The 24151-nt window shown below is 50.5% G+C and overlaps 1 protein-coding gene across 2 annotated transcripts in view; it reads left to right on the top strand.

Annotated features, from left to right (window-relative positions):
• LOC140393827 (copine-8-like) overlaps nt 1–24151 on the top strand; it is an 873667-nt gene that overhangs the window by 717464 nt on the left and 132052 nt on the right. For both annotated transcript variants that reach the window (XM_072480322.1, XM_072480321.1), the window contains 2 exons: nt 843–970; nt 18420–18522. In XM_072480322.1, the coding sequence (XP_072336423.1) occupies nt 843–970; nt 18420–18522 (231 nt within the window). The remainder of the gene's footprint in view (nt 1–842; nt 971–18419; nt 18523–24151) is intronic.

Below are 24151 nucleotides of genomic sequence, written 5' to 3'. Positions count from 1 at the left end.
TGCGGCATTGGCGCCGGTGCCACTGCGCATGTGTGTGTTGGCACCAGCCCCACTGTGGATGCGCGGATCCCGCGGCGCCCAGTTCACGACAGGATCAGCAGCTGGAGCGGCGTGAATCGCTTCAGTGCCGTGCTGGCCCCCAGTAGGGGCCAGAATTGCTGATCCTGAGGCCGTGTTGACGCCGTCGAGAAACGCGACGGCGTTTCCGACGGAGTCAACACATAGCCTCAGGATCACAGAATCCCGCCCAGTGTTTTAATTTTCTAAAGTTAGGCCAGAATATGTTCAAGCAGTCGTGGGGCCTGGAGAAATAGGCCTCTTTTCCTCCACACTGGATTGTTGGAAATTTCTCATCTAATATGAATGATGTAATGAATGCAAAATGGTTTAATATTGACATTTGTATATATGGAGCATATGTTCAACAATATCCTGAAATAATGCTTTCATGAAATGGTACTCTGGTGCTAAAGAAGGCCTTTAATTGCAATTATTTATTTTCCAGAATTGTGTTTCATGGTGTAAATAAAATGTGACACATTTATTTCTATTCTTTAAAAGCAATTCATACAGGTGGTCAAACTTGGTGACGTAATAGTGCCAGCCAAATTATTTAGGAAAGCTTTGTGGCCTTTTATTAAACTCTCCAATGAAATAGTGTAGGAGGTCAAATCATGGGTCAAACTGTGAGATAGGCCTGTGGCAATAAGAGATGAATAAATGCCAAATAATATTTTTCCTTCTGCGCAAAAATACTTCCTAGGATCTGAAACAATTATTGGAACGAATTTGAGTTCACAGCAATCTCCAATTGTGTTTTGTTTCCTCTGAAAATCTTGCAGAATGGCAATCCGGACAACCCATATTGTAATGGTATTGAAGGAATCCTTGAAGCATATCATCGGAGCCTCAAGACAGTCCAGCTTTATGGACCAACGAACTTTGCGCCAGTGATTAATCACGTAGCCAGGTAAAATTAGCAACTCTTTAGCACGCTATTGAAACAGCCTTGATTTTTTTTCAGATGGACTGATCACGTGAATTTAAACAAGTAGGATCCAGGGAGTAACCCACTCATCCTGTCTAGAAATTTCTGTGCAAGGTGATACACTGAGGTTAAAAAGGCATTGTAAATCTGTTGAAATAATGAGCACCGTAAGAAGTAAATTGATTTTTTTTTCAACTGGTCATGTTATCCAGCACATATTGCTGGCTCAGGTAAAATGGCAATTTCTAGTGTTAATGACTTCACAATGCTTCGAGTTGTTTAAATAATACTGGTAACATAAAAGGTAAGAGGTTTCCATAATGTATTGTACAGTGCAGTACAATTTGATTGACGTGCATTTGAAAATGTGAAAGTGGAAAGCTGCCAGTGTTATCTACTTCGCAACATCTCTGTATCGTAAAAAAAACTTACATAAACATCCTTTACAAGAACTTATTATTGCAAATTGTGGTCACATTTAGTTTTTAAACTATGGGTGGAAATTTATGCCCCATCACAGCAGGAGAAGGGCTGTAAAATGCGACAAGCAGTTAAAAAGCCCATTGACCTCAGCGGGATCGGAAAATCCCGCTGGCTTGAGGGGCCATAAAATGTCTCCCTGTGAACTAAGCATTTATATTAGAAACTCACGAGTATTAACAGTTTCCTGTCACGTTTCGTTGATGAACCAATCGGGTTCTCAAAAAATTTTCGCCTCCAAATTTTGCTCAATAATTAATATTTGTAATGATCAAAATAAGACTTTGAATCAAGTTTCAAAAAACACACATTTCATAAATTACAGATTTATCCGATCAGTAACCTCATGTGTGAACAGAGTACTGAGTGGAACGGATGTGGGAGTTTGAGCTGAGCCACCTGAAAGGGTTGGGCAAAGGAATCGAAGGTTATCGGGTAGATGGGAATGTGAAACTCAACACAAAGAGATCAGCCATGATCATATTGAATGCTGGAGCAGGCTCAAGGCCTACTTCTGCACCTATTTTGTACGTTTGTATGACAAAGGCAGTGTGAGTCCCATTCTCCTGGCCCTTCTGGATCTCCCAACCTCCCCACCCCTCTACTCCAAAAAAGCTGCAGGATCTGCCCTTATTACTGCCAAAAAGCTGAGAAAGACCTAATTCGGACAAGCTTTTCACCAGAATATACTTCCTTTTACAACTAGACTTCTTGACACCCCCATCTCCAGGACCTTTCCTTTTCACCTATCCACATAATAATAATTGTAATCTTTAATAGTGTCACAAGTAGGCTTACATTAACACTGCAATGACGTTATTGTGAAAATCCCTTAGTTGCCACACTCCGGCGCCTGTTCGGGTACACTGAGGGAGAATTCAGAATGTCCGATTCATCTAACAAGCAAGTCTTTCGGGACTTGTGGAAGGAAACCGGAGTGCCCAGAGGAAACCCACTCTGACACGGGGAGAAGGTGCAGACTCCGCACAGACAGTGACCCAAGCCGGGAATTCAACCCGGGTACCTGGCACTGTGAAGCAACAGTGCGAACCACTGTGCTACCATGTCTAGTGTGCAATACAGTTTGTAGCACTTTTTTCCCAACACTCATAACAGAGTTGGTACTCTTACTTGTTCAGTCTCCGCACAGACAGTGACCCAAGCCAGTAATTGAACCCGGTCCCTGGTGCTGTGAAGCAACAGTGCTAACCACTGTGCTACCGTGCCGCCCCATGATGAGATTAACTGTCGATGCTCACGGTATTACTTGACTTTTGGACGAACCTATTCCTTACATATTCTGGAGGTTTACTCCTCAATATTCCCCATTACAGATTTCTTTTCCTGGTGATGCCAGATACCATAAGCTTTCACACACAATATCCCATTCAAACCCTTCCAGATCGAGGGATACTCCCTCTGTTTAATCGTGAGATCAGTCTCATTATCATCTTTGGCTTCCCCACAATCCTGATAATCAATGTCCTTGATGTTATTGCTTAACTTAATATCCCTATTCTTGCATTCTTCTGACTCACTGGACAATGTCATTGCTGATTTGCGAGCAACATAGACAGTTGCTCAAGGCTGGAATTGAGCCCGCGTCCGTGGTGCTGAGGGGCAGCAGTGCTAACCACTGTGCCACCGTGCCATCCAACAGTTATGAAATACTCAGTGAGTGGAGGTCAGCAGTTAATCCAAACAGCATAGTTTACATTGAACTTAGAACATCACTGTGACAAAACAGAAAAAATAACAAATGTAGAAGTTAAACATGTACGCATCTATAGGGGTGTTTCCAATTGTACTGATCCCCCTGACCAGTGCACTACATGGACCTATGGAGCCTCCAGGGCCAATAGGTTCAGTCCTGCAAGCTCAAGAGAATAGGAATGGAAGTGTCACATTTGCACAGTGGAAAATAATTTTCTGAGGTTGACTTGAGGCAGGCTGCTGACTTAATATATTGAGAACTCCAGTATAATAGCTGATTTAGTTGCTGTCACTGGGTAAAAGGACTGTACTATCTCATTTTTTGAATGTAGTGCTGAAATGCAAATATCAAAAAAAATAAAAACAATCAAACTGTAACTTCTGTGTAAAGAAAAAGTAACTTCAGCAATTTAGTCAAATACAGGGTGCAATTTTCCCAAAATTGGATTAGGCAAGGAAAGCTGTGGGAAACTCATCAGTTGCAGAGATGCTTTTTGTTGCCTGATTTAACAACACTCTGTACAATTTCAAAGTGCTGGTGAATATCAGACAGACAGCTGTAGGGGTGGGGCCTAAACAAGCCGACAACACCAGGATTCTGATATCGGTCTGCAATTTTTAAAGGGCGGCCCAATCTCGAAACTAAATTTAAGGCCCCCTCCCCATCGCATGGAGATCTGGATCCCAGCCCCCCCATGCAAGGATATTGGAACAGCCGCTGAACTGAGATTGGAACCCCCCCCCACCCCCACAGACAAGGGCAACACGCACCCCCAACCCCACGTACAGAAGGGGAAGCCCTAGCCATGCAAGCATGGGTCAACCTCCACTCCTCACCCCCCTACAAAACTAAGATTGGGGAATCCTACTGCGCCCCCCCCCCTCCCATCACACAGCATTTGGGTGCCTAATCCCTCCTCAGCATTCCCCCCCACCCTTATCACAGTCACTACCCCTTCCTCATTACAGGCATCACCTCACTGTCACGAGCGCACCCCTCCTCATCAATGGCACCGTACCCGACCTGGTCACTGGAACTGACCTCCCCCACGCCCCGCATCAAAGGCTTTGGCCCAAGTCCTCTTTATGATCTCTGGCCCAACCCCTCTTCACAGGCACAAACCCCCCCCCCCCCCACGTAACAAGCGTTGCCCCCCCCCCCGTACAAAAGGGGAACCACCCCCCAATGGGGTTCCTCAGAAGGCCTGCCCTTGGCACTGCCTCGGGTCCCCACAGCAGCCCTTCCACCAGCTTCACATTTTTATAAAGGAGTACTAATCGGCCCCAGCATGACCACTTGCTGGGAGGCCGTTAGATCACGGGTGGACAATTAGATAGGGGGTCACGCCTGATAATTGTATGGACATTGAGCTTAAGTGGTGATTATTGGTTTCTCGCCACGCTACTACGGGATCCTGATTTTGTCAACGGGAGCGGGCTGATTAGATCACAAACAGATCGGCACCTGCTGCGGTTCTCGATTTTGGCCTCTCTCACGATTTAATAGCCTCGCCGCGCTCTCGCTTAAGCACAATGCGGCCATTAAATCATGCTCTAGATTTCGTCAATTAAATTGTATCTTGCTGGAACTGTCCTTTTGCTACCTAAATAGAGAATTAAGCAATGAAAGGAAATCCACCTTGCCACAGAGTTAATCAGGTATTATAATATACTTTAACTTCCCTTTCATTCAGCTTAGGCGTGAAATGGCAATTATCTAATTTTCTTTTAGTTCTTAATAACACAGTGATATCTATACTTTCCCTTCTGCTGTAATCAAAGTGAAACATTTCTGTCATGGGATTTTCAGTGAATTTATGCAGGGCTAAAATTAGGACAGGTTCAATAGAACATTACGAATAGCTGTCCAGGCAAGCATTCATTTCTTGCATTCACAGTTCTCTGGCTTCAAAAGGCACGAGAGGCATCCGGACCAACAAGTGTCTTTGATTGGCAGCCATATCAGTGTTAAAGATTCAGGACGCGATTCAATCAAAACATTTCTATGTTTCGGGCTCATTTAGTGGGGTGTTTCTCAGCGCCTGCAGTGCCGAGAAGGACCCCGCTATGCAATGGTACTTTGCTGGGGGGTTTTTGCCTCAGCAAGGAACTCCCCATCGAAGCCGCACCTATGTCATTTCCTGCAGGAAGACTACTCACGGATCAGAATGCCATTTTTAAAGGCAGCCCCAATATTTTGACCCGCTCAGTGTCCTCACCGCACCCTCTGGACCCCCTCGCTTCATCCAACTTACCTATTCCAGAGTCCTCGATTTCTTCCTCACCACACCTCTTATGCACAAGGCACCTCTGGGCCCGACCGCTGACATATAGACAACCTGGCACCCTGGGACTGCCAATTAGGGCTGGGGGGCTGCTGTGCGGTGTGGGGAAGGGGTTACGGTTTGGGTCTGATTTGCAGTGTGGGACATGTGTGGCCGGCCGAGGGACCTCGTTATCAGTCCATCCACTCAAAATGGCGGCCTGATAACGGGATCCCGTTGGGAATCCCTCATATTCAACGTCATGCATAAAACTGCATGGAGTGGAACACTGAATTACTTGCCAGTCATTGCCCCTGTCTGGACTGCTCTCTAGCTTCCAGCCAGAGGTCTCTTTTCTGGGGGTGAGATTCTGTATGGCGGGGGTGCGGATCCGTAGTGCTACACTTTAGGCAGGGGTCCCTGTGTGGGGTCCCCCTATTACAGAGATCCCTGTGGGAGTTTTCCCGATTGCATGGGTCCCGGAGGGGGGGAGGTATTTCTATTGCAGGGGTCCCTAGAGGTGTGGCGGGTCAGGTCACCCTGTACTTGGGATTTGGGGTTAAATCTGGGGGTAGGGAGCTGGTGTGCGGTGCCGGGGTGGGGGGGGGGGGGGGGGGGGGATTCAGCTATGATTTGGGGTGCGTTGCGGTGTGGGTGGCCAGCCACGGGACCTCATTATTGGGCTGCCTCTCAATATGGCGGCCCCTTAGTTGGATCCCCTTGAGAATCTCTTGTATTCCACGCTGTGCATAAATGTGCATGGCAAAGAATCGCTTGCAGGTCTGCACTCCCAGGGGGATCCTAAACTGGTTAAAATTCACCTCCAGCCGGAATCTTGCCCTGAGTTATATATGAATAGATTACAAAAGATTTATCTTTGTGTCCAACATCGTAATAGAGAGTTAGAATGCCTTGGAGCAAAAGATTGAAGAATTGTAGAGACTAACGATTCTTTTGTCCCTGGAGATCGGTGATATTGAGGCAGCAGTTAGAAATTAGCATTGTTATTATCAAGAGAGGAGACCAGTGAGAATAATAGATCGACTAAGATTTATCAATCAGCATTTTTCTGGCCCCATTATAACCCATTATATTTTCTATATTATCAGTCAAAATCTCTGGACCTTCATTTAGGTCTGCCTGCAAAGCTGTGGCAATAAAATATCAATGACGAACATATGTATATTAAATCTCATGGTGGTAATATTTTGAAAGCGTTGACAACTCTAAAAGTCCAAAATCTTTGAGGTGGTCAACATTTGCAAATATGGCAATTTATGTAAACTGCACTGAAAATTAACGGTGAAGACTAAACGCTGTGCTGTATTTGGGCAGTCACCCAATCAAAATTGTATAATTTGGGGGGGGAGGCAGGTGTGTAGAGAAAGAAACCTAATTTGTTTTTGCGTGCACACCTTAACATGGTGCAGATGTTATATTATTTTGAAACTTGTTTTCCCTAATGGAGATTAACACATGTAAAGTGGGCCAATAAATATGCACTCAGAACGAAGCACTGACTGTTCAAAACTGAAGCCTGACAGAAACACAGCCGATTAGCTTGAATGCATATTAACAGCTTTATAATAACTAATTCATATACGTACAATGCAGAAATGCCACTAGGGACTGGTGCTCAGTACTTCTTAAAAACCATTAAAGGTGAGAATTTTAAATGTTCTGTATTTTTAACAAATAATGTTTTCAAAAGTTTCAGTCATGAAAATTCCATCGGACTTTTCAGGCAACTTTTGATGCACCTAAATTGGTCCCTCCTTATGTAAAAGTAATTTCTGTATTGCAAGTTAGACATTTCTGATGAGAGTTCTGTTGCAATAAACACAGTCAGGATGCTATTACACTGACAGCATCTATTGACCTGTAACCAGTCTGAGCTAATCTTGTTGATTTGATCTGTCTATGTGCTGTCTGGAGTGAGTGCCTGTGCATACAGATAAATTCCTCTTCAACATTACCACATTGGATTTGGGAGAAAAAAATCCAAATTAATCTCAAATCCCAAATCTCAGTCAATCATCCTTATCTGGGAACTGTTTTAAAAAGTGACAATTAAAAGCTTGTTCAACCACAAGTGCTGGTCAGTACATGTCTGTGATCTGCACGTAAAACACCTCTCCAAACTGGTCTATTACCGATTTGGCTTCTTCAGAGGTAATTACATTATGTACGAAAACAGCAAGACATTGAGGAACAGGCTTCCCTCCTGAAAATACCCTACACCAAAAACATTAACATACTTCCAAAAAAGCCGTTCAGAAGTGCAATCAAGTTTATCCTTGACATATCTTCTGCTGTTGTCTTATTGGTTAATTGGATGTAATCAAAAACAATAGCCAGATGTCCAATTCTCATTTATTCCAGATAAAGTGATGACATTTAATCTGGCAAGATTTGTTTTTCAGGTAAAAATACTTCAAATTGCTAACAACTTGAAATGTTATTATTTATTGTTTGTTTGCAAAACCAATGCAAATTATTTTCTGCATCTAGGCTGGGAAAATGTTTTAAAAAAACATTTTCACAACCACAAAGCATTGGGATTCTTAATCCGGCTCAGTTAGCGACTGATTAGACCACATTTTCCAGTCTACATGGTCACTGTATCCAGCGTGAAACCATGGGCAATTCAGCCATTTGCCCACATGCTCACTCTGTTAAAGGCAATTAATATTTTACAAATTACAATAGCTTCAAATTGACAATAATACTGCTACAAATTTTGAATCTGCATTACTTATTTTCTTGAGTTAGCAGCTTGTTATTCCCCTACAATTAGGACCATACCCTTGCTGCCCAATATCTAGTTCTATAGTGACCCGAGGGCAGTAACTATAAGACCCTGTGTGGTATCTACTGGGTATAATTAATTTTCCTATGCCCCCATGTGGATTTCTCCAATTTTTAAAAAGATCTACTGAAAAACACTATTAAATCAAACACAATTATTTTTTATTCTTTCATTGGATGCGCGTGTCACTGGCATGGCACAGCAATTGTTGCCCAACCTTAATTGCCCTTAATTGAGAAGGTGAATTGTTGTTGCAGTCCATCCAGTGTAGGTACACCTGCAGTGCTGTTAGAAAGGGAGTTCCGAGATTTTGACCCAGTGACAGCGAAAGGATGGCAATATAGTTCCAATCATCATGGTGTGTGACTTGCAGGTGGTGATGTTCCCATGCAGCTGCTGCTCTTGTGCTTCTCTGAAATGAACATCTGCACGGTAGAGGTCATGTGCTTGGGAGGTATTATCGAAGGAGCATTGATGCATTGCTACGATGCATCTTCGATAAAGTACATACTGCTGCCACTGTATAAGGGGAGGCTGTGGCATAGCGGTAGTGTCGCTGGACTAGTAACCCAAAGACCCAGGGTAATGCACTGGGGACGCAAATTCGAGTCCCACCACGGCAGAATTCAATAAAAACCTGCAATAAAATCCATTGAACTGAAGCTTTTGTCGATTGTCGTAAAAATCCATCTGGTTCACGAATGTCCTTACCTGACTCTTACAGTGCCCTCCGGGATGGGCAATAAATGCTGGCCCAGCCAGAGATACCCACATCCCATCAAAAAATAAAAAGAAAGTGTATGTCAGTGATGGAGGGTGTGAATGTTTAAGTGGTGGGTGGGGTGCCCATCAAGCATAATTCTTTATTCTATGTGGAGCTTCTCGAGAGTTGCTGAAACCACTTATGCCTTGTAGATAGCAGGTTTCAAGCCTCTGACGTGTTCTTGTAGCCACAGTATTTATATGGCTATGCCAGTTCAGTTTTGGCCATTGGTAACTCCACTATGTTTATTGTGATAGACTGATAGATTTTCAACCAACAATCATGTTTATGTTGCTTGCAGCATATGGAAGTACAAAATACAAGTTTCAGTGAAATCAAACCATTTTCATATCATTCTGCATCACAAAAAAAATGGGTGGGATTCTCCGACCCCCTGCCGGGTCGGAGAATCGCCGGGAGCTGGCGTGAATCCCGCCCCTGCCGGTTGCCGAATTTTCCGGCACTGGATATTCGGTGGGGGCGGGCATCGCATTGCACCGGTGCCCCCCCCCCCGGTGATTCTCCGGCCCGCGATGGGCCGAAGTCCCACTGCTGTCATGCCAGTCCCGCCAAAGTGAATCAAACCACCTCCCTTCCCGGCGGGAATAGCGGCGCGGGCGGGCTCCGGGTTCCTGTGGGGGGCACAGGGCGATCTGGCCCCAGGGGGTGCCCCGACGGTGGCCTGGCCCGCGATCGGGACCCACTGATCCGTGGGTGGGCCTGTGCCATGGGGGCACTCTTTTCCCTCCGCCTCGGCCACAGCCTCAACGTTGGCCGACGCGTAAGAGACACCCCCCTGCGCAGGCGCGGCCGCTGACGCTCCCGAGCATGCGTGGACTTCCGCCGCCCGGCAAAGTCCTTTTGGCCCTGGCTGGCTTGGCGCCAAAGGCCTTTCCCGCCAGCCGGCGGCGCGTCAACCACTCCACCGCGGGCCTAGCCCCTCACGGTGAGGGCTTGGCCCCTAAAGGTGCGGAGAAATCCGCACCGTTGGGTTGGCCCGACGCAAGAATGGTTCCTGCCACTCGATCCCACCAGGACCCCCTGCCCCGCTGGGCAGTGGAGAATTCCGGCCTATATTCGATTCTATGTCTGTTAACCGATTAAACTCACTTATCAGGCATGCAGCTCCTGAAACCAACCTTTACTTGTGTTTTCCTGACATATGTAGGAAAGCCAATCCCCGGGGGATGGCACGAATCCCACCCCGCCACCCCAACACCCTGACGCCAGCTGCCGTATTCTCCGGCGCCGTTTTTCGGGTGTGGGTGGGACCTTGCCACACATGTCGGGGGTTGTTGGCAGCGCCCCCCCCCCCCCCCGGCGATTCTCCGGGCCCCAATGGGTCGAGCGGCCGTCTGTTTTTGGCCAGTCCCGCCAGCGTGGGTTACGCATGGTCCCACACGGCAGCATCTGGCAGGTAAGTTGGCGTGGGCGGGCCTCGGGGGGGGGATCTGACCCCAGAGGGGGCCTCCACGGTGGCCTGGCCTGCGATCGGAGCCCACCGATCTGCGGGTGGGCCTGTTCCGTGGGGGCACTTCTTCCTTCCGTGCCGGCCCCTGTAGGGCTCCGCCATGGCTGGCGCGGAGAAGAGAACCCCCTGCGCATGCGCCAAAATATGACGGCTGGTCTGCGCATGCGCGGAATCACGCAGTTCCTTTGGCGCCGGCTGGAGCGGCGCAAACCCCTCCGGCATGCACCTAGCCCCCGAGACAAGTGTGAATTCCTCACCTTGGAGGCTGCTTGACGCCGGAGCCGTTGGCGCTGGTTTTCCCGCCGGCATGGGGACTTTGTCCCTGGGAGGGAGAATCCCGGCTGTTGCCTTTGACTCCTCTCTCAGCTGTGTGTGTCAAGCAATTGGCTTACCAAGTTGACAGTCAAGGCTGGCAACCTGGATTAGAAGCCTTCTGGCCTGGTATCATATCACCTCTGGTATGAGAGGACTTTGTGGAAAAGTGATGGTTGAAAAGTTGAAGGGTAACCAATACTGATACCCAGTTGCCTATTCTGCCAAGTGTTTGGGTGGTACTTACATACGGGTTGGGCTACAAATTTTAACTCCTGATTTTAACTCCCTTGTGTGAATCATGTGGGTGGAGGCTGAAGTAGACAGCAAAGACACTTGAGTGCCAGGAGATTTTAACTCCTGGCCTTTATCCTCTTTACTGTCCCATCCATTGTGGTCCCTGTCTATAGTGCCTATGACATGAACATCTGCAAATACTGGGTTGGACAAGTTATACGTCATTCAGTCCAATACTACCAATAATAGTCTTTATTGTGACACGTAGCCTTAAGGTTTCACAAGTAGACTTACATTAACACTGCAATGAAGATACTGTAAAAAGCCCCTAGTCGCCACATTCCGGCACCTGTTCGAGTACACGGAGGGAGAATTCTGGATGTCCAAATGACCTAACAGCACATCCTTCGGGACTTGTGGGAGGAAACTGGAGCACCCAGAGGAAATCCACACAGACACAGGGAGAATGTGCACACTCCGCACAGACAGTGACCCAAGCCAGGAATCGAACCTGGGACCCTGGCGCTGTGAAGCAACAGTGCTAACCACTGTGCTACTGTGCCACCCATACTATGTTTTCTCTTACATTTATGTTGTGCATGACTCCGGGTTTTTAGTTTGCCTTATAATATTTCCAATTTGAATCAATTCAATAATCATCAAAGATACATTGTATATTAGATTTTTTAAACCATTGGTATCTATAATCCATGAAGAATTGAACATGTTTCAATTTGTCTGTCATCTGAATATGTCTTCCCAAAAGGAATTTACAAAAGACTGTAAGTCCTCCAAAAGCAGAAATGCTTTGGACAAAAATATAGGAAAGGAGCATTAGCCCAAACGTCAAATCTGCTCAAAAGATCATCTTCATGCACCTATTAATATTCTTTATAATATACTGGTCAAGAACCACATAGTGGTCATTTTAAAGGTGAAAAGCCTTATTAAGAAGTAGGTCTGGATTGTTTTGCGGCAAACTTATTGCAACAGTCTGAAAGCATTACTAGAGCAGTCTATTGCACAGAACATCAGGGCCGGGATTCTCCCCTACCCGGCGGGGCGGGGGGTCCCGGCGGGATGGAGTGGCAGGAACCACTCCGGCGTCGGGCCGCCCAAAGGTGCGGATTTCTCCGCACCTTTAGGGGCCAAGCCCTCACCTTGAGGGGCTAGACCCGCGCCGGAGTGGTTGGCGTGCTGCCGGCCAGCGGGAAAGGCCTTTGGCGCCATGCCAGTCAGGGCCGAAAGGACTTCGCCAGCCGGCTGTCTCTTCCACGTTGGCCATGGTGAAGGCTGTGGCCGAGGCGGAGGGAAAAGTGTGCCCCCACGGCTCAGGCCCGCCCGCGGATCGGTGGGCCCCGATCACGGGCCTGGCCACCGTGGGGGGCAGCCCCCGGGGCCAAATCGCCCCGCGCCCCCCCCCCCAGGACCCCAGAGCCGGCCCGCGCCGCCTGGTCCCGCCGGGAAGAGAGGTGGTTTGATTCTCGCCGGTGGGACTGGCATTCCAGCAGCGGGACTTCGGCCCATCGCGGGCCGGAGAATCGACGTGGGGGGGGGGGGGGGGCTCGCCGACCGGCAGGGCGTGATTCCCGCCCCCGCCGAATATCCGGTGCTGGAGAATTTGGCAACCGGTGGGGGCGGGATTCATGCCAGCCCCCGGCGATTCTCCGACCCAGCGGGGGGTCAGTGAATCACGCCCCAGATCTCCTTACACTTCACTAATCGTGGGCAGCATGGTAGCTCAGGGTCCCAGGTTTGATTTCCAGCTTGGGTCACTGGCTGTGCGGAGTCTGCACGTTCTCCCCGTATCTGTGTGGATTTCCTCCTGGTTCTCCGGTTTCCTCCCACAGTCCAAAGATGTGCAAGTTAGGTGGATTGGCCATGATATATTGCCCCTAGTGTTCAAAAAGGTTAGTGGGGTTACTGGGCACGGGATAGGGTGGAGGCATGGGCTTAAGTAGGGTGCTCTTTCTAAGGACCTGTGCAAACGCGATGGGCTGAATGCCCTCCTTCTGCACTGTAAATTCTATGAAATTCTATAAACAACATTTATCACCCCTTAATTCTAGGTCCATACCAATCCACTTCTGTACAGAGACTGCCCCCACTGTCTGTTAACATTGTGACCTGCCTGGTTGTTGCAATTTGCTTTCCGCACACACCTGCGCTATTGGGGTGATCTTCCTTGGCTGTGCACATGTCAGAAATGCAGGCACCCAGCCCTCATTCATCCCCGCCACACATTTTATTGCAAAGTTCCACTCTGTTTCTGACAGTTCTCGATACTCACATTTCCTTTCTTGGCCTTATACTCCCACACCATGAAATTAAATCGGTATGGACACCAGCTGCAGACATGCAATTCAGCTTGTCTCTCTTTGTCCCATTTCCCCCTCTATCTAAAGCCCCTAGACTCCCAACTCTCGCCACCTTATTTACTTCCTGCATAGTGCTTTCCAGCATTATAATTCCCTCTTCTCAGATAAAAACAGAAAATGGTGGAAAAACTCATCAGGCCTGGCAGCATCTGTGGTTAGAGGATCAAGAGTTACATTTCGAGTCCGTATGACTCTTCTACAGAGCTAAAGAGAGGGAGAAATGTGATGGATTTTATACTGTAGAAGAGGGGTGTGGGTGGAGTAAAATAGGTCAGTGATAGGACGGAGCTAGGAGAGATTGCAATAAAGATATGTAATGCACAAGACAGAGGAAGTGTTAATAGCAGCGCAGAGGATTATAGAATGTGCTGATAGTGCCATAAATGTAAGATGGCAGAATGTGTCAATACAAGAACAAAGGTTAGTGCTCAGTGAAAGCAAAACTTCAAGAACAAGTGACAGATGTCTGAGTTGGGGTGGTGGGGGGGAGTAGGGGAGGCATTTGCATTGGGACAAAAAAAAATTTCGGTAAAAAAGGGTCAAAGTAGAGGAGAAAGGCCACACTCTAAAATTGTTGAACCCCATGTTGAGCTCCGAGGGCTGTGACGTGCCTAATCGGAAGATGAGGTGCTGCTCCTCCAGTTTGCATGGGTTTCACTGAAGCATTTCAGCAGGCCAAGGACAGACATGTGGACATAAGAGCATGATGCTGAGTTGAAATGGCAGCAACAGAAAGGTTGGGGTTCTGCTTGCGGACTGAGTGAAGGTGTTCGGCAAAGTTGTCATCCAGTCTGCATTTTGTCTGCCTCGTGTAGTAGAGCCAGCATTGGGAGCAGCGAATACAGTAGACCAAATTGAAACAAGTGCAAGTGTAATGTTGCTTTATAAGAAAGGTGTGTTTGGGATTGAGGGTGAGGAGGTAAAGGGGCAGGTGTTGCACCTCCTGCGATTACAAGGGCAGGTACCGTGGGAAGGGAATGAGGAGTTGGGGGTGTTGAAGGAATGGACCAGTGTGCCACAGAGGGAGCAGTCTCTGTGGAATGCTGATGGTGGTGGTGGTGGGGGGGTTAAGGAGCAAATGTGTTATGTGGTGGCATCATGCCGGATTTTGGCAGAAATGGTGGTGGATGATCCTTTAAATGCGGAGACTGGTGGGGTAAAAATTGAGGACAAGGGGGACCCTATCATGATTCTGGGAGGGAGCGGACGGGGTGAGGGTAGAGATGGGTCAAGCCCCATTAAGTACCCTGTCAACCACAGCATCCTCATTTATCTCGGCATTCTGTTACACTGTTCCCCTTTCTAGTTAATTCCTGACTCCTATTTTCCCAAGTCGCTAGTTCTCACTGCAGTTTGATTTCCTTGAAATTGTTTGCTCTAGCTTTTATTCTGCTCTTGTTTCCCGCACTCTCAAGGATGCACTAAAAAAAATCTTTCTTTCCCTGCTCACCTAATTAGACATTGATGTGTGTCAGCCAAACTGCTCCTCCATTTTATAGTTCAGAGGCATCGACCTTTGCGGTCAGCCTCACTTGATTGTATTTCATATGTACCCTGCGAGAGGTCAGTAGCTTGCATTGTACAATCTATCAAAGGCTGACTCATGACCTGTGCGGTTTGCTTTCTTCACTCAAATACTTTCAGGCTCTCCATCTTTTCTAGTGCTTTAGTGGCCTATGTGCTTTATCGTTTCCACTTCATTCATGTCCTTTTCATTTTTCCTTGTTTGCAAGACCTCATAATTTCACAGAAAAAAAGTGCATGAAATCAGACAAAATCGTTTAAACAAATCAAGAAACATACAAGGAATCCTTGGTGCCTTGAATTCATGACGCCCACCATGGACCAATGGCCTGTTTGCTTGTGTCAGTCCTGTCCCCGACATAGCCGATACAAAATGTTTTTGTGCTTTGCAATACCGTCATACTTTGCAATCTTCTTGCTTGTCACTCTTGTAATTTATATGCTCTCTTGACTTCCACTTACCTGATCGACTGTGTAGGTGACAACATCTGTTTCCAAGTTCAAAATCAAAACATATAACTGGAGATGCAGGTTTCTGTCCTCCCACTGTGAACTGAAACTACCGTACTCCGTTCCCAATGATGAACATAATCCAATTTCACAGAGGAAAATCCCCACTTTGTGTCACGTTGATTCGGCAATGTGAGAATAATAGCACACAATCTTGGGGAAATATTGGACAGGAGATATGCATGTCAGGGTGATGGGCATACTTCATTGGAGATGAGTACAGGGGCAAATTAGACAGAGGAGGGGCTTTGAGTCGAATCTCCTGAACATAGAATTATGTTTTTTTTTAATCCTTCCTACATCTCAAATTTAATGTTGATCCCGAAGGGATTCTCCGTGAATCGGCGTGATGGCCCGAACACTGCGCCAAAAACAGTGCAAATCACTCCGGCGTCGCACACCACCACCCCCCCCCCCCACCCCCCCCCACCCCCCCGCCCCCCCGCCCCCGAAACGTTGCGAATTCTCCGGCTGGGAATGGGCAAGTCGCAGCGTGATGCCATTCGCGATGGCATCACATGTCATGGACGCGTGCGCCATCAGTGATGTCGTGCGGCGTCACTGCACAAAGGATGCCCCCCCCCCCCCCCGGAGACCTGGCAAAGTGGCCGCACGCCGCGCAGCGCCAAGTGAGACCCTCCCACTGCCTGCCCCTTTCCCCCTTCCCCCATATCCCCCCTTCCACCATATCCCCCTTCCCCATAGCCCCCCTTCCCCATATCTCCCCTTCCCCCATATCCCCCTTCCACCACATCCCCCTTCCCCCACATCCCCCTTCCCCCACATCCCCTACCCCCACATCCCCCTTCCCCCATAACCCCCCTTCCCCCATATCTCCCCTTCCCCCATATCCCCTTCGTTAGAGAGAAGAAGGTTAAGAGGTGACTTAATTGAGGCATACAAGATGATCAGAGGATTGGATAGGGTGGACAGTGAGAGCCTTTTTCCTCGGATGGTGATGTCTAGCATGAGGGGGACATAGCTTTAAATCGAGGGGAGATAGGTTTAAGACAGATGTCAGAGGTAGGTTCTTTACTCAGAGAGTAGTAAGGGTGTGGAATGCCCTGCCTGCAACAGTAGTGGACTCGCCAATACTAAGGGCATTCAAATGGTCATTGGATAGACATATGGACGATAAGGGAATAGCGTAGATGGGCTTTAGAGTGGTTTCACAGGGCGGCGCAACATCGAGGGCCGAAGGGCCTGTACTGCGCTGTAATGATCTATGTTCTATGTTTCACATATCCCCCATATCCCCCCTCCCCATATCCCCCCTTCCCCCAGATACCCCTTCCCCCATAACCCCCTTCCCCCATATCCCCCCTTCCCCCATATCCCCCCTTCCCCCTAGCCTCCATTCCCTCTAGCCCCCATTCCCCCATATCCCCCTTCCCCATATCCCCCTTCTCCCTAGCCCCCTTACCCCATATCGCCTTTCCCCCATATCCCCCCTTCCCCCATAACCCCCATGTACCCCTTCCCCTAGCCCCCCTTCCCCCAGATCCCCCCTTCCCCCAGATCCCCCCTTCCCCCATATCCCCCCTCTCCTGCCCAGCACTCACCCTCCCCAACCACCCCCCCTCTCTTCCCCAGCATGCACACTCCCCAAAGCACCCACCCTCCTCCCTGACACGCACCCTCCCCAACCCCCCCCCCCCCTCTCCTCCCCGGCACACACCATCCCCAACCCCCACCCCCTCTCCTCCCCGTCACGCACCCTCCCCACCCCTCTCCTCCCCGGCACGCACCCTCCCCACCCCTCTCCTCCCCGGCACGCACCCTCCCCAAACCCTCCCCCTCCTCCCCGGCACTCACCCTCCCCAACCCCTCCTCCCCTATACCTCTCCTCCCCCCCCCCCGCTCCTCCCCGTCACTCACCCTTCCCAACCCCCCCCCTCTCCTCCCTGGCACTCACCCTCCCCAGCCACCCCCCCTCTCCTCCCCGGCACTCACCCTCCCCAGCCACCCCCCCCCATCTCCTCCCCGGCACTCACCCTCCCCAGCCAACCCCCCTCTCCTCCCCGGCACGCACCCTCCCTAACCTGCCCCTCCCTCCCCTCCCCAGCACGCACCCTCCCAAAACCCCCCCCTCTCCTCCCCGTCACTCACCCTCCCCAACCCCCTCCCCAACCCCCCCCCCCCCCTCTCCTCCCCGTCACTCACCCTCCCCAACCCCCACCTCCTCTCCTCCCCAGCACGCACCTTCTCCATCACTCGCCCTCCCCGGTCCCCCCTCTCCTCCCCGGCCCGTCCCGTCTCCATCACGCACCCTCCCCCACACCCCCCTTTCCCCCCCAGCCCCCCCCATGCCCTCCCCCCCCCCCCCCCCCTCCCGGCATGCACACTCCAACGGCTCCAGTGACCCCCCCCCACCACCTGCGGCCCTGCCGTCACTTCTCCAGCGGCCGCCCCACGCCGACCCCTACCTCCGCGCTGGCCGGTGTCAACCGGCACGACTGGTTAACGGCATTAAATAGGTGGTTTGATTCACGCCGCCGGGACTTCGGCCCATTCGGGCCGGAGAATTGGGGCAGCCACGGAGCCCGTTGCGTCGCGCCGGTCCTCGACATTCTCTGAGGTGCGCGGCGCGATTCACGTCAACGGGATTTTTGGGGGGCCCGGAGAATATCACGAGGTGGCCGGGTGGGATTTGCGCTGCCCCCTCCGGCGGGTCGGAGAATCCCGCCCATAATCGTTTTGCAGTGGTAAAAGTGCTGTGCAAAATGTCTAACTAGGAATTCACTACATTTTGATTAAGAGGACCAACAGCAAGTGTTATTTGTCTTAAATGCACATGTATTTTGTGTAGATGTAAATGAATGTAATGTATTATGTGCTTTTCCTGTGGAGAGGTCAGTAGCATGTTTTATGCAATCTGTCCAACGCTTCAGATGTTCATGAACTTTACCCAGCTCGATGTTCTAATTAGTGGTGTCATTTTCTAATATCCACTTTGTCTGGTTTCTACAGATACGCAACAGCTGTACAAGATGGTTCACAGTACTTTGTTCTGCTCATTATAACAGATGGAGTTATCTCAGATATGGCACAGACTAAAGAAGCTATTGTTAATGTAAGTCCTGGTTATTCCTGTTAATCTCACAGATCATATTCAGTGTGAATTGAATTCTAGTGAGAATCATCCTTGAAACCATTTCACATTTCATATTGTACCTACGTCCAGAAAATGTAATCAAGTACAAAATCGTATTAATAATTTCTTCTATTATTTGCTGGAATTAAGCTGATTAAAATATGATTATATTTAATACAATGGTGCATACATTTTCAAACGTGTATTTAACTCTTGACTAAAAAGTGCAGACAGCATAACGTTTATTCGGAACCTTTCATCTTTCCTCATTTATCATGTAACACCAAACTATTATTACAGTTTGGCTGTAACATTTGACCTTTCTGGTGCTATAAAGTACTTGAATTACTGGTGATGAAAATAGCAGCCCATTTTATTCTGATTTGAAAGCACCTTAGAAATGACCTTTGTATAACTGTACACATGAGATCATTAACTCACACTTGAATATGCAGTTTCTAAAATATGTGATTAAAAGTAACCTGCTTTATAAAGCAGGTGACAAGCAATTTGGAGGTAGAAATGAAATCCAGTAGTTTTGTAAAAACTTACAAAACTTGGGGCCAGATTTTCACCACCAGATGCAAAGAGGAACGTGGCCAGGCCACCTCCGAAGCGTAATGGATATGTCAGGGCATATCTGATCCAGGAATATTTCTCATGCAGGAAGACTGCATTTTTGTGAGAACACGTCCTTTAAACATATAACCTCGAATAGTTCCAGTCTTATTTCCAATGTGAGGTACCCTCAATAATGATGCTTAGAGATTAAACTGTAAAGAAGGCTTTATTAGGCTAATAACTATGCTACAGATTTGGACGAGAGCTGACTGCTATACAGACCATGAGGCAGGCCTTTATGTATGGCTCCCAGATGGGCGGAGCCAGAGGCGGAGTCCCCAGGGTTCCAAGCCTGGTCTTAAAGGGGACATCACCTTACATGATGATAAGGCAGTAACCGTTCATCACATTCACCCCCTGTTTAAAAAGGAGTCCGGCGGGGGTGAAGTGCCATCATAGGTCCATCCGTCTCGGCGGCCGGATCGTCCTCCTCGATCTCCTCAGTTCGGGCGGTGGTGCGGTGGGCACGGACGTCCCGGTTGAGGGCACATCCGGGAGCACAGCGGTTGGAGCTTCGGTCCGGGTCGGGGCAGAGGAACTAGGCAGGGCCGGGGGTAGCGGAGCCGGCGCCGGCGGGGTGTGTAAAGGGGGGGCGCAAGGGGGGGCGCACGGTAGGAGCTCACCAACGGGTGGTAGGGCCGGAAGGGGGTGTGTTGTAGGGGGCGACGGGTCCTGCAGGGGAGCGGCGCGGGAAGGGGCGTCTGTGGTGGAGGATCCAGCGGGCGCCAGATCCCGGAGGGAAACCGTATCTTGCCTGCCGTCGGAGTACTCCACGTAGGCGTAACTGGGGTTGGCGTGGAGCAGTCGGACCTTTTCAACTAGGGGGTCCGTTTTATGGCTCCTCGCGTGCCTCCGTAGAAGAACAGGTCCCAGAGCCGTCAGCCAAGGTGGAAGCGAGACCCCGGAGGTAGACTTCCTGGGGAAGAGAAACAATCGCTCATGAGGGGTCTCATTTGTGGCTGTGCAGAGGAGTGACCTAATGGAGTGTAGGGCATCGGGTAGGACCTCCTGCCAGCGGGTGGTTGGGAGATTTCTCGACCGCAGGGCCAGAAGGACAGCCTTCCACACGGTCGCGTTCTCCCTCTCCACCTGCCCGTTTTCCCGTGGGTTATAGCTGGTCGTTCTGCTCGAGGCGATGCCTTTGCTGAGCAGATACTGACGCAGTTCATCGCTCATGAACGATGTACCCCGGTCGCTGTGGATATAAGCAGGGAAACCGAACAGGGTGAAGATGCTGTGCAGTGCCTTAATCACCGTGGCTGAGGTCATGTCGGTGCAGGGAATGGCGAATGGGAAACGGGAGAACTCATCGATCACGGTGAGGAAATAGGCATAACGGTTGGTGGACGGGTGGGGCCCCTTGAAGTCCACGCTCAGTCGCTCAAGGGGGCCCGAGGCCTTCACGAGCCGAACCTTGTCTGGCCGATAGAAGTGCGGTTTGCACTCCGCACAGACCTGGCAGGCCCTGACCATGGCCTTGACCTCCTTGGTTGAGTAAGGTAGGTTGCGGGACTTGATGAAATGGAGGAGCCGGGTAACCCCCGGGTGGCAGAGGTCATTGTGGATGGCTTGCAGGCGGTCCTCCTGCGCGTTGGCGCATGTGCCGCGGGACAGGGCATCTGGGGGCTCGTTGAGCTCCCCTGGACGATACTTGATATCGTACGAGTAGGTGGAGAGTTCGATCCTCCACCTCAAAATTTTATCGTTTTTTATTTTGCCCCGTTGCGTGTTATCGAACATATCGGCGACCAACCATTGGTCGGTGACGAGGGTAAACCTCCTACCGGCGAGGTAGTGTCTCCAGCACCGCACAGCCTCCACAATGGCTTGTGCCTCCTTTTCGACTGCAGAGTGTCAAATCTCGGAGGCGGTGAGGGTTCGGGAGAAGAACGCTACTGGTCTGCCTCCTTGATTGAGGGTAGCAGCCAGGGCGATGTCTGATGCATCGCTCTCTACCTGGAAAGGGATGGTTTCGTCCACCGCGTGCATGGCGGCCTTGATGATGTCGGCCTTGATGCGGTTGAAGGCCAATTGAGCCTCAGCCGAGAGGGGAAAAGTGGTGGTCTTTAGGAGTGGGCGGGCTTTGTCCGCATACTTGGGGACCCACTGGGCGTAATAGGAGAAAAGCCCCAAGCACCGTTTGAGGGCCTTGAGGCTGCGGGGGAGAGGGACTTCCTTAAGGGGGCGCATGCGGTCGGGGTCGGGACCTAGGACCCCGTCTTCCACGACATAGCCGAGGATGGCCAGCCGGGTGGTGTGGAAAACGCATTTGCCCTCGTTATAGGTCAGGTTAAGGGCTCGGGCGGTCTGGAGGAACTTTTTGAGGTTAGCGTCATGGTCCTGCTGATCATGGCCGCAGATGGTGACATTGTCCAAGTACGGGTATGTAGCCCGCAAACCGTACTGGTCCACCATTTGGTCCATCGCCCTTTGAAAGACGGAGACCCCATTTGTGACACCAAAGGGGACCCTGAGGAAGTGGAAGAGCCGGCCGGCTGCTTCGAAGGCAGTATAGAGGCGGTCTTTTGGTCGGATGGGGAGCTGGTGGTAGGCAGGTTTGAGGTCGACCGTGGAAAAGACTCGGTATTGGGCGATCCGATTTACCATTTCCGCGATGCGAGGAAGGGGGTACGCATCAAGCTGCGTGAATCGGTTTATGGTCTGGCTATAATCCACGACCATCCGTTTCTTATCCCCGGACCGGACTACCACCACTTGCGCTCTCCAAGGGCTGTTGCTAGCCTCGATGACCCCCTCTCCCAGTAAACGCTGGACCTCTGACTTGATAAAAGCCATATCTTGGGCACTGTAGCGCCGGCTCCTGGTGGTGACGGGCTTACAGTCGGGAGTGAGGTTAGCGAATAGCGAGGGGGATGCGACTTTCAGTGTCGCAAGGCAGCACACCGTGAGGGGGGGCAAGGGCCGGCCGAACTCCAGTGTCAGGCTTCGGTGGCTGCACTGGAAATCCAGTCCGAGCAGCAGGGGGGCACAGAGGTGAGGGAGGATATAAAATTTGAAACGGGTGTATTTGGCACCCTGGATCGAGAGATCCGCAATACAGTACCCCGTGATTTGTACCGAGTGGGACCCAGATGCGAGGGCTATGGTTTGGGATGTGGGATGGGTGCGTAGGGAGCAGCGCCTTACCGTTTCAGGGTGGATAAAGCTCTCCGTGCTCCCGGAGTCGAAGAGGCATGCAGTGTCGTGCCCGTTGACCTGGACCTGCATCATGGAGTTCTGCAGGTGTTTTGGCCAAGTTTGATCGAGGGTGATCGCACCCAGTCGCGGGTAGTCGGAGTCGTAAAATGGCCGCTGCCGTGGGTCGCGCGTGTCGGGTCGAGAAGATGGCCGCCGACCAGATGGCCGCTCCCATGATTCGCACGAGGCTGATGACGCGTCAGAAGAGGACGTGTCAGGTCGGTGCGCAGCAGCATTGCGAGGCCTACGGGCATGAGAGCCTGATTTTCGGGCCGGCTGTTCTTTCTTTTTCTGGCCCCTGGGTCTGGCCAGGCAGACCCTCGCAAAGTGCCCTTTCTTCCCGCAGTCGCTGCAGATCACGGAGCGGGCTGGGCAGCGTGGGCGTGGGTGCTGGCCCTGCCCGCAGAAGTAGCAAGGTGTGCCCCCATGGTGAGCGGGTCGCCGCATGGCGCAGGCCTGTTATACGGGCGAGTCTGAGGAAGTCCGGGGGGGGCTGGCAGAGTCCGCGGGGTACGTACCCAAGTTATGTCGGGCCACCTCCAGCGAGGAGGCGAGCGTTAGCGTCTCCTGGAGGTCTTTTGCCCCGTTTTCGAGCAGTCGCTGCCGGATGTAGGTCGAGCGGATGCCGGACACGAAAGAATCTCTGATGTGCAGGTTCATATGGACTTCCCCTGTCACATCCTGATGGTCACAGTCCCTGGCCAGCGCGGTGAGTTTCTCAACAAACTCGTCAAGCGATTCCCCCGAGCGCTGCCGGCAGGTAGAGAGCAGATGCCGGGCGTGCACCTCATTGACGGGTTTGACAAACCGCTTGCGGAGCAACTCAATCGCTTCCTCATAAATCGTCGCCTTTTCGAGCGTGGCGGAGATTCTGTGACTCACCCGGGCGTGGAGTAGACGCAGCTTGCGTGGCCCCAGGATGGGAGTCTCTGCGGAGTCCAGGTAGGCCTCGAAGCACCGCAGCCAGTATTTAAAAATTTCCTTTGCCTCCGGCGTTCGTGCTTCCAGATTGAGCTTCTCTGGTTTTAGGCCTGCGTCCACCCTGAATCTAGTTTAGCCTAATAAATTGAGGTACCCTCAATAATGATGCTTAGAGATTAAACTGTAAAGAAGGCTTTATTAGGCTAATAACTATGCTACAGATTTGGACGAGAGCTGACTGCTATACAGACCATGAGGCAGGCCTTTATGTATGGCTCCCAGATGGGCGGAGCCAGAGGCGGAGTCCCCAGGGTTCCAAGCCTGGTCTTAAAGGGGACATCACCTTACATGGTGATAAGGCAGTAACCGTTCATCACACAATGTATGGTGCTTGGTTGTCCAGCACAAACATTCTCCACGGATAAAGACCATGGGGAGAATTTTGCGCCCACATTCGCCATGAGCGTAAAATCCCACGAGAGCTGGAAAACGAGGATCTCGCTGACAGGATCTCATTTTCCAATTCTCCCCAACCCTGCCAGTGACGTAACGAGCTTCCCGCCCAGGAAGGAAGAATGTTGGCATAAGAATATATAAATAAGACCACCCCCAGTGCCTGTGGTTGGATGGGAGTGGGTGGGGGGTGGGGGGGTGGGGGGGGGTGGGGGGGGCAGGGTGAGGGAGTTGCCCATGTGGTGGGTCTCCATCTGCGTGTGTGGGGGGGATTGCTTTTTTTAAGCGAAAACAATGATTCCCAATATTGCCAATTTTTTCTGGTCCCACCTCGCCAACCTTATGGTCTGGGTCAGGGCTCCATTTTATTTTGCACAAAATGCTGCACAATGTGGTGAGAAAACTCATCTGGGGA

Source organism: Scyliorhinus torazame, chromosome 17 (genome assembly GCF_047496885.1).
Source record: "Scyliorhinus torazame isolate Kashiwa2021f chromosome 17, sScyTor2.1, whole genome shotgun sequence".
Lineage (NCBI taxonomy): Eukaryota > Metazoa > Chordata > Chondrichthyes > Carcharhiniformes > Scyliorhinidae > Scyliorhinus > Scyliorhinus torazame.
Note: the sequence above shows the minus strand (reverse complement) of the source record. Positions and strands in the feature narration are given on the sequence as shown.